At 39.4% G+C, this 19,500-nt stretch overlaps 1 protein-coding gene across 4 annotated transcripts in view; it reads left to right on the plus strand.

Annotated features, from left to right (window-relative positions):
* CAB39 (calcium binding protein 39) overlaps positions 1–19,500 on the plus strand; it is a 68,297-nt gene that overhangs the window by 44,393 nt on the left and 4,404 nt on the right. For all 4 annotated transcript variants that reach the window (XM_073360032.1, XM_073360031.1, XM_073360030.1 and 1 more), the window contains 6 exons: positions 6,710–6,874; positions 11,266–11,384; positions 14,164–14,332; positions 15,107–15,166; positions 15,858–15,923; positions 19,080–19,223. In XM_073360032.1, the coding sequence (XP_073216133.1) occupies positions 6,710–6,874; positions 11,266–11,384; positions 14,164–14,332; positions 15,107–15,166; positions 15,858–15,923; positions 19,080–19,223 (723 nt within the window). The remainder of the gene's footprint in view (positions 1–6,709; positions 6,875–11,265; positions 11,385–14,163; positions 14,333–15,106; positions 15,167–15,857; positions 15,924–19,079; positions 19,224–19,500) is intronic.

The raw sequence follows: 19,500 nt of genomic DNA on the forward strand, positions 1-19,500 counted from the left end.
CAGCGTGACAGCTTCTATTCAGGGATCCTTTAGTATCCTTTATCCAGACTTTAGTCAGTCCCAGTCTTCAGTTTCTGTTTTGCTAATTTGTCACAAACACCAATAGTGCATACTGATATGATCCTGAGCAAGCTGTATCAAACTTGAGTTGCTATGTCTTGGGCTTATGATAGACTATGCTAAAGGTTTGTGTCTGCAGCAGGCAGATAGATTAACATAGGAGCCCTAACACAAATGGCACAAAATACTCAAAACAAAAAAACCCTTCAGCTACATCTACATCTTCTCAGCCATCTGTGTCCTCCAAGCCACAGTTTTGATGGCTTGGTAAAGAGTCTCAATCATCCAGTCAATAAGATTTTACAGCTGCAACACCTTACCTTACCTCCCTTCCACCTTTTGGATGCCACCTCTCTTATTTTTAGGCTGCATGGAAGAACATAACATTGGACAAATAGGTTTGGGAAGGCATAACATCTGGTTATGCTGTCTATTTCAAATCTGTCCCTTCTGCCCATTCTCCCTCAGAAAGAATAGAGGGTGGAGGACAATTTTGGACCTCAAGTCACTAAACAGATATGTAAAATAGAGGAAATTCAGGATGGTGACCCATGCAGCGATAATTTCCTCTTTAGAATTAGGAGGTTGGTGTGTGACCCTCAAGCTACAAGATGCATATTTTTATGTCACTATTCACCCTTCACTCAAGAGGTTTCTTAGTTTTCTAATGAACGATGAACACTATCATTCTGCCCGAGGGTATTCTCATCGATTCTGGCGGTAGTTGCTGCCCTCCTAGGTCTTTTGGATATAATCAGTTTCCCATATCTGTATAATTGGTTGATTGGGGTAGATCGTATCAGGAAGTGTTGATGTCAGTAATGGTGGTGTGTGGTCTGTTTCACAACCTGGGCCTTCATATCAATCTTGAAAAGTCTATTTGACTCCACTACAACTTTTAGACATCCCATAGACAGAGTAAAGACATCAACTTTTAAGGGCTTGTCTACACTGCACAGTTTTGGTACAACCATACTAGCAGCTCTAGTTTAGAAACGTTAATTACCCTTAGCAAAATAAGGTATATCAATATAATCACCTTTATACCAGCATAACTGCATCCACATTAGTCTAAATAGACTTTAAGGTCAGAAGGGACCATCATGATCATCTAGTCTAGGGGCTCTCAAACATCATTGCACTGTGTGACCCTCTTCTGACAATAAAAATTATTACACAACCCCAGGAGGGGGGACCGAAGCCTGAGCTTGCCCAAGCCCTGCTGCCCTAGGCGAGGAGGCCAAAGCTGAAGCCCAAGGGCTTCAGCCCCAGGCAGCAGGTGGGTGGGCCGGTCCTGTAACCTGAGCTACACAACCCAGAGCTGAAGTCCTTAGGCTTCAGCCCCAGGTGGTGGGGCTTGGGCTTCAGCTTTAGCCCCGGGTCCCAGCAAGTCTAATGCCAGCCCTGGCGACCTTATTACAACAGAGTCGTGACCCACTCTGAGGTCCTGACCCACAGTTTGGGAACCGCTGATCTAGTCGGACCACCTGCAAATTGCAGGCCACAGAACTTCACCTATCCACTCCTGTAATAGACCCCTAACCTCTGGCTGAGTTACTGAAGTCCTCAAATCACGGTTTAAATGCTTCAAGTTACAGAGAATCCACCATTTACACTAGTTTAAACCTACAAGTGACTTGTGCCCCATGCAGCAAAGGAAGGTGAAAAACACCCAGGATCTCTGCCAATCTGATCCGGGGGAAATTCCTTCTTGACCGCAAATATAGAGATCAGTTAGAGTGACCCTGAGCATGTGGTCAAGTCCCACCAGCCACACACCTATGCAAAAATTCTCTGTAGTAACTTAGAGACTTCCCCATCTAGTGTCCCATCACCAGCCATTCGAGATACATACTGCTAGCAGTCACAGATTGACTACATGCCATTGTAGGCAGTCTCATCATACCATCCCCTTCATAAATTTATCAAGCTCAGTCTTGAAGCCAGTTAGGTTTTTTGCCCTCACTGTTCCCTTTGGAAAGCTGTTCCAGAACTTCACTCATTTGATGGTTAGAAACCTTCACCTAATTTCAAGCCAAAACTTGTTGGATATAAACTGGCCATCATTTGTTCTTGTGTCCAAATTGGCACTTAACTTAAATAACTCCTCTCCCTCCCTGGTATTTATCCCTCTGATGTATTTATAGAGTCAATCATATCTCCCTCAGCCTTCTTTTAGTTAGAACTTTAGTTAGTTAGAACAAGACAAGCTCGAAGTCGTCTCCCATAAGGTAGGTTTTTCCTAGTAGCCCTTCTCTGCACCTGTTCCAGTTTGAGTTCATCTTTCTTAAACGTGGGAGACCAGAACTGCTCACTGTATTCTAGATGGGGTCTCACCAGTGCCTTGTATAATGGTACTAACACTTTTCTGTCTCTACTGGAAATACCTCCCCTAATGCATCCTCGGACTGCATTAGCCTTTTTCATAGCCACATCACATGGCAATTCAGTCATCCTGTGATGAACACCAATATACCCAGGTCTTTCACGTGCACTGTCACTTCCAGCGGACGAGTCCCAAGCTTATAGCAGAAATTCTTATTAGTGAAAATAGAAAGGTCATGCAGGGTAGAGACTACTAAATTTCATCCCATTTCTATTACTCCAGTTTAGAAGGTCTTGCAGATCATCTTGTATGATATTCTAGTCCTCCTCCATATTGGGAATACTTCCCAACTTTGTGTCCTCCACAAATTTTATTAGCATGCTCCCAAATTTTGTGCCAAGTTCAGTAATAAAAACGTTAAATAAGATTGGTCTCAAGACTGATCCCTGAGTAACTCCACTAGTAACCGCCCTGCAGCCTACAGTTCACCTCTCAGTATGACCTGTTGTAGTCTCCCCTTGTCAAGGTTCCTCCCCCACTCTGAACTTTAGGGTACAGATGTGGGGACGTGCATGAAAACCTCCTAAGCTTACTTTCACCAGCTTACGTTAAAACTTCCCCAAGGTACAAATTAATTTTATCCTTTGTCCCTGGATCTCCACTGCCACCACCAAACTCTAACTGGGTTTACTGGGAAATGTTGTTTGGACACGTCTTTCCCCCCAAAATCCTCCCAACCCTTGCACCTCACTTCCTGCGAAAGGTTTGGTAAAAATCCTCACCAATTTGCATAGGTGACCACAGACCCAAACCCTTGGATCTGAGAACAATGAAAAAGCATTCAGTTTTCTTACAAGAAGACTTTTTAAATAGAAGTAAAGAAATCCCCTCTGTAAAATCAGGATGGTAGATACCTTACAGGGTAATTAGATTCAAAATGTAGAGAATCCCTCTAGGCAGAACCTTAAGTTACAAAAAAGACACACAGACAGGAATAGTCATTCTATTCAGCACAGTTCCTTTCTCAGCCATTTAAAGAAATCATAATCTAACACATACCTAGCTAGATTACTTACTAAAAGTTCTAAGACTCCATTCCTGGTCTATCCCCGGCAAAAGCAGCATACCGACAGACACAGACCCTTTGTTTCTCTCCCTCCTCCCAGCTTTTGAAAGTATCTTGTCTCCTCATTGGTCATTTTGGTCAGGTGCCAGTGAGGTTACCTTTAGCTTCTTAACCCTTTACAGGTGAGAGGATTTTTCCTCTGGCCAGGAGGGATTTTAAAGGGGTTTACCCTTCCCTTTATATTTATGACACCCTTCTAACCACTTTTTTATGCACCTTTCAGTTCTTATATTAATCCCCATCTTCTCCAATTTAACTAATAATTTCCCATGTGGATCTGTATCAGATGCCTTATTGAAATCCAGGTAGATTATATCTACTGCATTTCCTGTGTCTGAAAAGATCAGTTTACTAGAGAGTTGTACTGCTTTAAATATGTCTATTTCTCTATAGATATAATTCTGGTGATACAAGAGCTGTGTGTAAGACTGTCCCGAATTTTCCCTCACTCCCTAAAACAGCTCCAGTCTGCAAGCAAATGCAATCGTGTTTTCCCTCTGACTGGTGAGCAGCAAGGTCTGGAATTTGTTGGTCTGACTGTTTGACTCAAGATCATCATTAAATATGCTGTAACCTAGAGAAGGCTCTCCTTCGAACACTGAGAACTACAGTTGACTGTAGTACATTGATGAAGAGGTAACTTACCTTGTGCAGTAACTGGAGTTCAAGATGTGTCCCCCTGTGCATGCTCCACTTCAGATGCGCCTGCACCTTTGATCAGAGATTTTTGGTAGCAGCGTCTGTTCGGCCCACACATGTGCTCCACACATCTTTATGCACTGCACCAAGGCTATATAGGGCTGCGCAGGTGAACTGGCCTCAGCTCCTTCTCCACTGCAAAGTCCCATAAGGGACACATTGAAGCACAGCAGGAGGGCAGGCAGTGGAGCACCTACAAAGACATGAATATCAAAGAAGTCAAGTTACTGCAGAGGTGAGTAACCACTCCTTTGAGTAGTGTCACTGTGGGTGCTTCACATTAGGTGACTCCTGAAAAGTACCCACCTCAGGAGGCGGAAGATTCGGAGCAGCGTTCAATATGGAAGAGAGAACTGCATTACTTGCAGCAGCATCTGATCTTGCCACAGCTACCAATACATAACTAGCAAAAGCATGAACAGAGAACCAAATTGGCACTCTACAGATGTGTGCTATTGATATACCCTTAAGTAAGGTTATAGATGCAGACAGTGCTATTGTAGAATGCTGTTACTCTCAAACCCTGAGTTCCGTTGTAACAGATCTAAATACAACTGGAGATGTCCTCTAATTTTTGTTTCAAAATTACTGAACCCTTGTTTCTGTCTGCAATGGATACAAATAGTGTAGGAGAGCTTCTAAATTGGTTGTTCCGATCTAGGCAAAAGGCTAATGCCCTCTTGACACCTAGGAAATGGAATATGGCTTCTTGACTAGTACATTGTGGTTTTTTGGAGAGGGTGGCAAAGAAGAGATGAATGGTTTGATTTACATGAAATTCTCAGGACACCTTAGCTAAAAATCTTGGATAGGCCCACAGCCACACTTACTCTGTGGTGAATACTACAAATGCAGGGGTCTGACATTAAAGTCCCCAGTTCTCCACTTCTAGCCTCCAATTCTCAAACCCTTTGGGTAGAAGTGATACCTATCCAGAAGGCTGTCTGCACTGATAAATCTATTAAAGGCCATGTAGCTAGTGGCTCAAAAGGAAGTATCATAAGGCAATTAAGGACTAGGTTCATGTCCCAGCTAGGAGTAGGATCTCTGATCTGTGGGAAGCGATTTGACAAACCTCTTCGGAATCTTGCCATAGTTGTGTGAGGGAAGAGTGGAAAAACCTCGTATGGGTGTGTGAAGAGCTGTTATGGCCACTAAGTGAACCCTAATGAAATTCGTAGAAAGACCCAATGTTTTCAATTCCAACAAGTAATCCAATACCATAGGAAGAGGAGAGTGAGTCAGCGAAATCTGATGACTGCTACACCAAAGATAATATTGTTTCCATTTCTGGAGATATTTCTTGTAGATTCTTTTCTATTATTTCATAAAATGTGTTGTACCTCTGACAAACAAGATATCTATAGTCCTGACAACTGTTGAGGAACCACGCTTGGAGCCTTAGAATATGTAGGTTGGGGTGACCTGTTCGACTGGCATCTTGAATCAGTAAAAGAGGACTGATCAGAAGACACCACAGAGGGCAAGAAGAGAATCTGATTAGATAGGGATACCAAACTCGTCTTGGCCATGTTGGTGCAATCAATAGTACTCTGTCCAACTCTTGTTTGATCTTGTTGAGAACCTTTAACAGTAATGGTGTCAGTGGATACACATACAAAAGACCCTTCATCCAGGAGATGAGAAAAGCAACTTCTAGGGATTGGGGTCGAGAACCCTTCTTGAACAATACCTGATGCATTTTGGTCAGGTCCGTCCACCACTTGAGTGACTGTATAACCCACTGTAGAACAGACAGTAACCTGCCTATCCTACTTTTGCTTGGTTTGTAAACCATTCAAAACCATCCCTGTAGACCTTGGAGATGTAATCTGGCATGTTGCACTACAAAGACACAAGCTGACATATGTCCCGGCAATTGAAGACATCTCTGTTACCTGAATATTAGTGATGAGATTTGCTAGTGCAAGAAATCTACTGGAAGGAAAGCACACTCTGCTTCTTCAGACTTGTATCAACTGAAATGGAAAAGTTCTTTTCATATTGACTGATATGGAAGCCTAACAGCATAAAAGAGACTCGATAGGCACACAGTTTGTAGAAATATATTTACCTGAGCAATTTGTTAGTGATGAGAGTGTTTCCAGGTAATGTTTTCTGGGTTGATCACATGCACGAATCCATTTTACAGATTGGGAACAATTTGGCGGCTCTTTATCTTCTCTTTATTATTACTGAAATGGTTTCTGTAAGTGCAAGATTGAGAGGATGAGAAAAGGGAAGATGTTTTCATAATTTACTGTATTGTCAACTGAGTCTCTTGCATCTTGCCTCTAGGTCAGATTAGTTATATGTGTACCAAATAATAGTTTTAATCCCCAGAGTCTCAGGATTTTTTACAGGTGATGTTGTGATTTTTTTCTTTTAAATGAAAGTTTGCAGTTGATCAGAACAAAACACTGTGAGGTTTACAAAGACAAGCAGAATTCTTTTAGCTTTGAAAGTCACTGTATCTACTCTTTATTTTGTTTCTTCAGGCCACTGAAGAGGTTTCGAAAAATCTGGTTGCCATGAAGGAAATATTATATGGCACAAATGAAAAAGAGCCACAAACAGAAGCTGTGGCACAGCTTGCTCAAGAACTGTACAACAGTGGTCTTCTTAGCACCCTAGTAGCTGACTTACAACTCATTGATTTTGAGGTAAGAAAATAGTTACAAAACTTCATGAGCCACACACATGGTAAGTTGCATTCTGACCATCGGAATTCCTATTTAATTTGAGTAAGAGGTTCACTTCCTATCTACGCAATTTTATTTTTTCAATACTGTTAATGATCGCAATTGTATTTTAAGATTTAATTAGGAAACATTGCTATGTTAATCTGGTAAATTAACCAGATGCATGAGATTAACTTTCTATGAGTTTGGAAGGATAGATCACATAAAAATGAAAAGTAGATGAATAGCTCAAATCTTTATCTCAAAACTCTAATAGAGGTGTTTCTTAATCTTTAATGTAATTTAATTGCTGTGTGAGAGAGAGATTAAAATCCTAGATAGTATTAATGCCATAATGCCCATAGTCTTATTTAAATCTCTTTTGAGTTTTTACAATATAATACCGAGTCACATGACTATTCTTCTTTATCCTTTCATTAAAAAGTTTCCATTAATGCTGTCACTAATTAGCCATTTTTAAAATCTTTAATACTCCTCTCCCTATAGGAAACAAAAGCATATTTTTTTACATTCTCCCTAATCATTTTTCTGTTGAGACAGGAAAGTCAGATTTTATTGATCACTCCAAAATATAAACATTAATTTTATCTTTCTGTAAGTTTTTATTTGTTGCTCAGCACTATATATTTGAGCACTTCATACACAATAATTAATGTCCCTTCACAACACCACTCTGAGGTGTGGAAGTAGTATCATCATCCTCATTTTATGGCTGGGGAACTGAGGCACAGTCCAATTTAGGGCTTGTCTATGTGGTAGCGCAGTGTGGACTATGAGATCTGAATTGTAGAGTGCACTAATTTGTTGTGCTCTGACTGCTCCGTGTAGACCATTCTGGCGACACACCGACACCCCTCTGCTATGTAGACAAGCTCATAGTAACTTTCCTACAAGTTGATTAAGACGTCTATGGCAGAGCTAGCAACAGAGCCCAGAACTCTAGTGTCTTGACTAGGCTATCCTGCTCATTAAAATTGCTATAAAATTGTACTGTTGAGAAAAAAAGTTGGCCAGGAAGCAAACACAACAGTCTAAAGCGATGTTGTAGTGTTACATTCCAGAATTAAGTTTACTTTCTTCCCCAAACCCCAGAATATTGTTTGATTCTGTTACCGTTTGGTCCTTTAAATCTGACATACGCTGAATTTCCTATAAAGTACATTCCAGAGTAGATTCATCCATACATGTCTCTAGATAACAAAAACCCAAGGAAATTCAGAGTGAAAGCAATTGAGGTGGTCCCTGGTTATTGAGGGAAAGATCTTGAGAAATCCCATCTAGATTCTGCTGACTTTTAAGATCTTTACCAGTCCAGTTTTTGGTCGTTCTGGTAATTCGGAAAGCAGTCTTCTGGTGATGGACAATGGTTGTGTACAAATTGTTTTTATTAGATCTGTAATGGCATGGGATTGCGTAGGATTGTTCTGTATTAGAGGTAGCTATATGTTTCAGTCTGCGGGGGCTGCTGATTGTTGGTAATAGCCTCCTATTTTTGGACTCCCAACTGTTCTGTTACTTGAGAAGGATGTAGCTTTTCCTTGCTGAGATAAATATTAGAGAGACAAGGTGGGTGAAGTGATATTTTTTTATTGGACCAACTTTTGTTGGTGAGAGAGACGCAAGCTTTCCAGAGCTCTTTTTCAGGTCATGTTAAGAGCCACTCATGTTGGACTACAGCTGTGGTTCTCAAACTTTTGTATTGGTGACCCCTTCCACATAGCAAACCCCTGAGTGTGACCTCCCTTTCAATTAAAACACTTTAAAATATATTTAACACCATTATAAATGCAGGAGGCAAAGTGGAGTTTGGGGTGGAGGCTGACAGCTCACAACCCCCCATGTAATAACCTTTAGACCCCCTGAGAGGTCCTGACCCCCAGTTTGAGAATCCCTGGACTATAGCAATGCTCTTTAATGCAGAATGTGGCAATATGCTTACCTAATGTTGTGGGCTGATGTCAGCACACCTGTGCTTCACCACCTGCACTAACTTTCCATCAATTACTGAGCACAATTCAAGATCTTGGTTTTAGTCTCTTAAGCTGTGCGCGGCTTGGACCTTACTATTTTTTGAGACAACTATATCCAGAGCTGAAAACAGATGAGAAATTTTTTGCTGATGTTTCTTTGCTCCTTCTGGTGGTATGACAGAACCTGAAGTCGTTTGTGCATGCATTAGTGCACATTTTTGACTAAGTATTTGTTTGACTGTGGCTTGTTCCTGGGGGAGTTACCTTTATAAATTGGGATGATAGAGAGGGATTTTTTTTTGACTGTTGCGCTCTGTCTACATTGTATTTGACTCTAAATACCACGGTGGTGGGACCCATAACGTAAATAAAATTATTTTAGGTCCTCATTAAGAAATTCCCCTGAAACATCCAATCCTTATGCTAATATTAACATTTGTTTGGAATTATGTCTATATGTAGAAATGTTTTTTCACGTAAGGCAATCAACAAAACTGTTCAAAGAGCAATAATATGTCAGTCAGTTTCCTGCTGACTTGTATTAAAGTATCTGTCGGTGGGAGTAATTGCATCCTTTGAAAAGTTTTTTTAAAAAGACAGAAAAACAAAACAAAACCTGTTGGCATCAGGGAGATAGAATCCAACAGTCCTGGCACACTTTTACTCTTCACCTCTGGGAATCATGACTGTTGGCATGAGAATTCGTATGTGTCCTTGTTAAATAGACCCTTACATCACTTGGACGTAATAGATGCTTCTAACAATAACTCAATTTGGATTTACTGTGTACCGTCACCAGCTCAATTATATGAATAAAGAGGGGGAGCTGTTGCTGGTGGTAAATAGGGGGAATAATGAGATTCTGGGCAAAATTGTCAGTGTTAGTGGATGAGACTTGATGGCTATATTTCTCAAAACACTGCTCTACTCATTACCAGAACAAAGGGTTCTGATGCTGCTTTGGGCAGGCTTTCAATAGAATTATAAATCCGAAAACAAGCATTTACAAAACAAACTAACACTTATATCCTGACAACAATACTGCAGCAAACTCTCCATGCTAATTAACAAACAAAAATGTCATTTTTTAAAGACTGTGATCTTCCTGGGTTTTTCTAAAAAATGGATTTATTTTCTACTCATGGAGCATCCATGGCCACAGCATCAGGAGTCCAATACTATAATTAAAACAAATCTAAAATAATAAGCTATAGTTCTGTCATATCTGTTGGAAGCCTCCATAAAGTGTAAGGTGTGTTTCTTTAGCTTAAAGCTTGCTACACACTGATTCAGATGTTGCCAGGATAAGTTCATTCTGCAAACAAAGATCATCAATAATGGTTTGCTTCTGGTCTCAGATTATAAAATTCAAGTAACCATGATTAAGAGTTACTTAACAGATCTTTACTGCCCGGTCAGGACCTGTAGCTAGATCCTGTTCTGCCCAAGATGGTAACCAGCTCCTTGAGCGGCATATAGAAACAAATAACTCCAAGTCCTCTTCAAGGGTAATTCGAAGTAGTGTTTACACACACTGTTAGGCACTCCTGCTAACTGGCCCAAAGTAACGATGAACTGAATATGATTCCAAAGATACAAACAATACTGGCAAATGGTTGATATGTGGATCCAATATAGGTTGCATGCAGAGCTCCTGTCATTCTTTCCAGTGCTTGCTGCTACCAACCAGCTTCATTTAATCTAATCTAGGTTGAATTTGAGCATTTTGCTCTTACCCATATCCAAACGTTTATCAAGTATTGAGAAAACTGTGGGGGGTGGGGGAACCCTGTGATATCCTAGATCGTACGATATGAGGAATATGCCTTTATGTTATGCTTACCTTTGACTTTAATTATAATTGCTATTGTTTTCCATCATAAAATGAAAACACACAATAAAAAATTGTACATTGTAGTGCAGTCTGCATGTTGTTGGTATTGCAGCCCAAGATGTGTCTCAGTCTTCCCTAGTAGAAGGACCTGCACACATACACATTGAAAATCAGAGGTGACAGAGTGGAACATGGAAGAATTCCATCTTACTCAGGGCTATGGCATTGTTAAAAATGGCCATAGTATTCACAAAATTTTGGTACAAAATGAATCCAGAAAAACTCAAGGAATATCAGATGAAATATAAAAGGGTTTTTATTGTTTTAAATATTATCAGTAGGTTATTCAAGCTATCCGAATGTAAGTTGATACAATGATGTACTGAATGCTGTGACACATTTGAAATAGGTGTAGAAAAACGAAGAATTTGGGGAACTTTTTTGTTAAATGGTCATGTTTATGTTTATGTATATTAATGTATGTATTAACTCTTGCGATACATTCTTGTACTAAATGTTATATGCTTAATTGGTTACTTTTTTGACAGGGAAAAAAAGATGTTGCTCAAATTTTCAACAACATTCTCAGAAGGCAAATTGGTACAAGAACTCCCACAGTGGAATACATCTGCACTCAGCAAAATATATTGTTCATGTTATTAAAAGGGTATGTACAGTATTTGGTGTAAATAGTTTTATACGAAGTATTGGAGTGTTTTTTTCAGGTAAAAGTAGGATAGTGAGTGGTGAAATGTCCCTTCTTCCTTTGCAATTTATTTAAATAATTTTGCCACAGGGCCTGTAACTTCCCTTGAAGTAACTTAAGTTAAATGGCTAATTTAAGCAATAGAATATCAAAATATGAATCCTTTAATGTGAAGGGTGGCAGGGTGAGAATTGAGAACTAAAACTGCGCTAAAAACATTCTTGTTGGGGTAATGTAACAATAAAATCTGTTCCTCTTCACTGAAATTACTTCATTGTCCAAAGTTTAAGCTGTTATTCCTGATCTTAGTTATTTACCAATTGTTTGAATGATTGTTCTAACCTCTGGCTAAATGAACTTGCTGTCCCATCCTCTGAGTTACTGTGTGGCTCCTGCTTCATAGCTATTGGGTAATACAACTACAGAGATATCAACCAGCTCCAACTTGTCTAGATTACTATATGCCAGATTGCTGTTTCCACCTCTATTCTTGTATTACCTGCATTGTTACATCATAGAATCATGCCACATCAGCTATGCTCTAGCAAGTCTGCAGCTGCATACCAAAATAGAGGTGCTCTTGAAAACAGAAATTTAAGTAAAAGCCTTGTTTCTTAAATTAGGGAACAAACATCCCCCCCCACCTCAAAATGGACTATTTACATTTCTGTTATTCTGTGGCATGAATAACAGAAAATATTAGAGGTTGCAATCCCATTTTATCATTTTGGGGTAGGAAAGTTCACTAATGACTTAAATAAAACCATTTTTAAAATGTTAACATTTCAAACACTAATTTTGTATTGGTAGCTGTAGCATGTATACTGATGGATATTGTTCAAGTAAGCTCTCGTACATCATGATGTACAGTATACTCCTGATTATCCAGATAGACTGAGGGACACTGATTTTATTTGGATAATTGTGAGTTCGGATAATCAGGAGAGCAGGACCCATTCAGCCATTGAGCAGTGGGGTGCCCTCCCCTACAACTGGGAGCTCCTCCACAACTGGGGGCTTGTCTTGCTCTTCACAGTACTGCTCTATTTTACAAACCTCCACGTTATCTGGATCCCTTCCTTGTCCCCCAGCATGCTCGGGGGACAAGAAAGGGATTTGGATAACATGGAGGTTTGGGTAAATGGGGGTATACTGTAGCTGTACTCAAATACTACAGTGATTGGCATGGTATAAGAATCTATAGAAAAGATAAAGAATTAGATTAAATAGTTAATCCCTTGGAATAGTAGTTTGCCACATCATGTTGACAGCAATGAGATGTTAAAATAACAGGTTTTGTTTTCTGGATGTTTAAACAAAAAATCTGCTCTTTAGTTTTTCCTTAAAGTTTTTGCATTACATAGTAATTAGAGATGCTGCCAAGTCTGAAACCTACGAAATGTGTGATGTCATGTTTGTCACATTGTCTCTTCATTCTCTTTATCTGTGCTACTTGTCTGAGCCAGCAGAGTACAAAATACATACAAAATCATTGTTTTACAACGAGAGCAGGAACTTTGCACATTTTAATCCCTGTCTTCCTTATGAACACTAAGAACCCCCTAACAGTTTAGAGGAGCAACAAAATGTGTGCTTTTGTATCTTTGCAATTGTAAAGAAATCCAGTGTTCCACAGTGAACTTTTAACTTTTCCTATGCTTCAGTCTCCTTTTGACAGAACCCAAGATATCTTAAAGAATCAAAGGGCAAGATTAGTATTATTAACTGTAGTATAATAGTAAGAACAAATTAATTATATTAAATTCTTATACATGCTTTCTCAAAGTGCTTTACAAAGGAAGGCATAGAAACTGAGGCACAGAGAGGTGAAATGACTTGCCCAAACTGTCAGACTGTTCAGTTGCAGAATCTTCTCCTAACTTCAAGTCCAGAATCGTGTTCAGTGGACCACACTGCTGATTTTTAGGACAGCATAACCTAGAACCGCAACCATGAAACATTTTTATGTGTGCATGAGTAAAAATGTTTGAAACAGGTGTTTATGATTTATAGAGGTACTTACTGATCTCTTGTAAGTCTTACATATGATACATCTGGTATAGCCACATTTACATAATTTTAAGATATTATGATGAATGTGAACCAACCATTAGCAGAAGGAACTAGGCTTTGAAAAGTGTGAAAGGTATATGATCTGCCAGAATCCTGTTGATTTAAATATGTGGAGGTACAAGAGACCCATAGATTTCAGGTGACTTTACTTTCAAATTTTGACAGATTGTACTTGCAGTGCAAATGCTTATTCTTTTGACCACGTGGAACGGTCTGTTTGTTCACTTATGAAGTTCACCTCTTAAAAAGTCATACTTGGTATTCCATATAAAATGAAGTTTGGCAGTATACTGGGAGTTGTGAATTGTCCATACCACTAGAGGGCAAACTTCTGCTGTCCCAACCTACAGAGCACCTACTGCACATTTAGAAAAGCCTGCTATGAGTCAAGTTCCACCTGCAGTTATGAGACGAGGGTGTTGATTTTGAGTCTGAACATAAAGTTATGTTTGTTATGCTGTCCCATTTTATACAAGTGATTCATACGAGCAATGGATTGATCATCTGATTTTGGTAGTGTTTTGTAGAACATCTGAAAGTGGAATTTAATATTGAAATGTTTAAGTTGACTTGATAACATCATATAGCATATTGTTAATTATATATAAAGTTGCAGTACTACAATACCACATTTTAAAGGTATTTATATAGACTTCTCATTTTGCAGGTACGAATCTCCAGAAATTGCTCTAAATTGTGGAATAATGTTAAGAGAATGCATTAGACATGAACCACTTGCTAAAATAATCTTGTGGTCAGAACAATTCTATGATTTCTTCAGATATGTGGAAATGTCAACGTTTGACATTGCTTCAGATGCGTTCGCCACGTTCAAGGTAACTTGCATACCATATCTAAATAGTTACAATAGCATACATTTCTCCAGCATCTCAAATATATAATCCCAAATGTCAGGTATAAGTCACATATGGAGAGAGAGAACAAAGTTTGTGACATTCTCTGTAAAGGGGCTGGATCAATTGAACATTTCTTCCTTCTAAGCACATGGCGATAAGATATTGCTTCAGATACATGTGCAATGTTCAGGGTAACATTTATTCCAGAATTAAAATTTAATAATTTTACTTAGGTTGTAAACTCTTCAGGGCGGGGAGGGACTGTCTTATTGTATAGGGTCCTTGCATGATTTGGGACCTCTAGGTGCTAACACTATACAAATAATGAATAGCATAAGTGGACCCTTTGGTGTTGTAGAGCTCCTCTGGTAGTATAGTGGCTTATGTGTCATCCCTGTTGCAGGAGTAGGCCTGGGTTTCCCTGTGCCCCAGTGATCCAAGCAGCTGTATCAGCCCTTGGAGCTGTTGGAAGCCAGCACAAGTTAAGACCTTCAAGTTGCTCTGATTTCTCTATGAGAACCAGAACAGCATATAGCCGACCCCTTTCTAAGTTGTGCTATGAGTTTTCACAACCCAACCAAGGATCTACACCTATATTCCAACTTTTTTTCTTTATTTCCATAGTATATCAAAATCCTTCATTGGATTAATTAGACAAACTCTTCAGAGGCATCCAGAATGAATATTTATTATTTGAATAAATATTTCTTTTAAAATCCAAAAATATTGCTTAAACATAACATACTTTTTCAGGATTTACTTACGAGACACAAGTTGCTGAGTGCAGAATTTTTGGAACAGCATTATGATAGGGTGAGTACATATATTTAATTCCTCATAACTTTTTGATGTTTGATACAGAATAATTTTAATTTGACTGAAAAAGTTGATACTTTTTTTCATTTTTTGTGTCGTATTGCTTGGGTTCTTAGTTAAGAATTACCAATGACAGTTTTTACATATTGCATTCATCAAATTCGGTTTGCATTTTTTTGTGCCATAGTGTTTTTAAAATAGAAATTTGTTTTAAAATTCTCAGCATTTCAACATCAAAAACTTAAACTCAGATTTTGAGTAGATCTCGCTTTGTGAAACTGTGTTTTCCACTAGAGGGAGCCCTTTCCCATTTTCTCTGTTGTCTGTATGAAAGCTTTTTTCACAAAGGTATGTGATAGTTTTGCTCCATCTGCTGGCCAATTCTGATATTAATAAAAGCTTAAATCGTTTCATAGTCTACAAAATTGTATTGCTTAAAGAAGCAATTTATTATACCTTCATTATATGGTAGTCCAAATGTTTAAAGTTCCCAAAATAGCAAAGAAATTAAGCTTCAAAAAAGCTTGTTAGAATTTTAAACACCTGTAATGTAATATTGCAAACCTGGTTTCAGTAGAATTCTAAGTTTTTATTTACATACCTATTAGGGATCCCCCCAGTTTAATAAATTCATTCAGAAGCAGAGCTTGTGCCACTTGTAAAGTTCCTGATTTTTCTCTCCATTTAGTTCTTCAGTGAGTATGAGAAGTTACTTCATTCAGAAAATTATGTGACAAAAAGGCAGTCACTTAAGGTAAGGTAGTTTTACTTTGAGTGCCCTTTTTTTTCCCCAGGACAATTACTTCAGTTTCATGGTGAATCGATTTAAATCACAATGGCTTAAATAACTGGTTTGAATCCCAATTTAAAAGAGTAAAAATAGTTGATTTAAATAGCTGTTTTAATAAGATTTTATTTGTGGACTTGCCAAAGAGTTTATTTTCATCACTTGTTAGCATGGTTGAATCAAAGCAATCTGAGGTGCACAACAACACAGGGGCCCCTGTGGCCACATCCTTGCAGCATAGCCCTATCTTCCACTTGGAGTGATGGCGGCAGGGTTAGGGCTGCAGGGGTGGAGCCCAAGGGAAGCATGGACAGCAGGCAGAACCAAAGACTCTGGAGCAGCGGTAGGGGCCCCCATTTCCCCACAGATGTGTCAGTTGGGGCTCCCTTACCTATCCCAGAGGCACAGATTTGATAGCAGCAGGGCTCCCCCAGTACTTACCCCACAAATAGGGATGAATGTATCTGTGTGAGTGATATTTCTTGACTGAAAATTTTGTAGCTAGAGACTACTTGATGTTGACTGTCAGCCAGGTGTCTTCAACCACAGTTCTCCAGTTTGAGGATCTTTCATTGTTTTTTATGAAGCCTGGCTATTATTCAATCTTCTTATATTGTAGAAACTCCCACAGGCCTAAATGAGATGAGGGCCCATTGTGATAAAACACTGTACAAACACACATGAAGACAGCACATTCACCAAAGAGCTTACAGTCAGGCTTTTGGGTGGAACTGTCCAAGGAATGATTTAGACTGGTCTGTACACAGTTTTTACTCTGGTATAATATATATCATCAGGGATGTGATTTTATAAGATATAGATAAAGTAGTACAAGTAAAGCAATGTGATGCCATTACACTGATGTGAACGTTCCTTATACTGGTACAGTTTATCCCCTTTTCTGTGAGAGAATAGATTTACCAGCATAAGCACTGATTAGTTTTAGACTTATTTCTGCAAAAATACACTTAAATAGATATAATCACTAACCACAGCAACATCAGCATAGATATCTATTGAACATCCGTGCTGGTCAGCTGTGTGATATGTTAATCTTCCATAGGGAAGTATGAGGTTGGAGTGAAGGTATTGCACAGTTGTCAGGAATCAGTTACAGTGCATGTTGAAGGTGTATGGGACTTATTTATAGATAGGCGAGTGCAGTGTGTGGGCATTGATATGTTAAAGAAAGACACATTAACTGGACACACGTGCTTGCTTCTAAGTGTTTGAGTCAGCATAGGCACAGGAACTAGGAGTGCCGGGTGTGCTGCAAGTTTTATGTGGGGCCCCAGCTGCTGGCCCTGCACCCGGGACTTTACTCCCTGGCCACCCTCCTGGGGCCCTGCACCCGGGGCTGGAATCCCTGTCTCTGTTCCTGGGGCCCCATCTGGTGGCTCCACTCCCAGGCTCCTGCTCCCGGCCCTGTGGCTTGGGCTCTGGTCTTGGGGCCCCAGCTGCCCGCCCGTGCCCAGGGCTCCGCTTCTGGTCCCGGACGCAGGGTCCCGGCTGCTCCCTGGTGGCCCCAGCCTTGGCCCTTTAGTCCTGCCCAGGTCCCCTGTTCCTGGAGACACGTCCCTGCTCCCAGCCTCAATTCTGGAGGGTGGGGCGTCATGGACAGGGATAAGTGGGGGCATGAGGTAAAAAGTAAAAACTTCTTTCAGCACCCCAACTATTATGTGTTCCAGTACCACTGTGATTAGGGTGGTTTCCTGTTAAGCAACCATAACTGTTTATTTTTTCTCTTTTGGAATTTTCTTTTCTTTTGTTATTTTTTAACTGTGTATGGTGTTAGTAGATTATAAGAGACAGGTTCCTTTTCCCCCACAATAATGTTATGTATGTTTGCATGGTTGGGTGGTAATTTCAGACTTGGAACATGTGTAGAAGGTCAAGTCAGTGTTTTCATTTTGTAATCATTTACTAGACAATTTTTAACATTTTTCAGAGTGGTAAAAAAAACAGATGTAGTAGAAAAGATCAATTTCCGAAGATTAAGTATTCATTGGGAACCTCAAAAGTGCAACAAAGGACTAAAAAGCGGAGTTGGTCCATTTAACCACAAACTAATATAATTGTCATAGTGCTAATTACTGTTTATATTGTTTAATTTTCTTTTTATTTTAGGTTAAAGTTTGCTTTTTTAAAAAGAAAATGTAACTTTTTAAATTAAGATGATGCAAAAATAAGCAAAGACTGTAATCATTAGTGACCACCACCTGAAAAGTACCTACCCAACATCATGCAGGAATGGTAGAGCCATGGATAGAGCCTGGTTCCTCCTATATACCAGTCTCAGTACCTTAACCACAAAACCGTGTTGTACTGTATCAGATTTTATAATTAAAGACTGTTATGTCTGTGTCAGTGCTTTGTAGAGATGGCCATGTAAGGATAATCCTGTTTTACAGATGCCAGAGCCAGGAACACAGATTTGGCCTGATCTTTATGCAAAGCAGCATGGCTACATGGATGACTCTTCTTTATAGCTGTTATAGTAGAGATCGTTACTATAACTATAGTTATAGTAGAGACCGAGCTTTTATTACCAGCTCTGGTAGAAATGATCTTGTGCAACCTCTCAGATCCTCTTTTACCTCATCTATAAAATTGGGAGGAAGGATGCCACCTTGATTGTGGATAGCTGACTTATGACATCGAATTATCCATTTCAGATACCAGACTGCTGAGCATAGATATGGTACAGTAGCTAGTTATCACCTAGCAATGACATTCGTTACAGGGGTACTGAGAGCCCCTTCTGCTGACATAGCACTGTCCACATCAGCAATTGTCAGTGAAATTTATGCCGGCCAGAGGGTGTGTTTTTTCATTCCTCTGACCTACAAAGGTTTTACCGACAAAAGTGGTAGTGTAGTCACAGGCTAAGGGGAGACAGAAAAGTAGGCAGTTTTTCAGCCATGCTGAGAGAGAGAGAATGGAAAAAACACCACATCAAAATACACTGGACTGGGAATCAGGAGACCCAAGAGTTGGTTACACCTCTTTTTTTGACAGACGTCAATTACTCAATGTTCTTCACAACTCCTATGAAAAAATTGTATTTGAACTCATAAGATTTCAGTAATACTTCATTGTTCTGTCACATTTTTCCACCCTTAGTTGCTTGGTGAATTGCTATTGGACAGACACAACTTTACAATTATGACAAAATACATCAGTAAACCTGAAAATCTGAAACTAATGATGAATCTTCTACGAGACAAGAGTCGCAACATTCAGTTTGAGGCCTTTCATGTCTTTAAGGTATGGTATCAAAAATCATAAAACTCATTGAATAGCTTCTGTAGTATGCCTCATTTACACAGGTAGTAAGGTTAGTCAATAATGATGGCAAACCTCAGATCTGTCTGCTCTGAAAAATTACTCGATTGTTTCTTTTGCTGAAAAGTACTTATTCAGGAAATGCTAAATGGTTTTGTATGGTTATTGTTAGCATAACCTTCCTCTTAAATTCTGTATGAATTGAGCATGATGAAGGGGATGAATGCATGCTATGATTTGTGAGCATAACTCAGAATCA

This window comes from Lepidochelys kempii, chromosome 9 (assembly GCF_965140265.1).
Source record: "Lepidochelys kempii isolate rLepKem1 chromosome 9, rLepKem1.hap2, whole genome shotgun sequence".
NCBI lineage: Eukaryota > Metazoa > Chordata > Testudines > Cheloniidae > Lepidochelys > Lepidochelys kempii.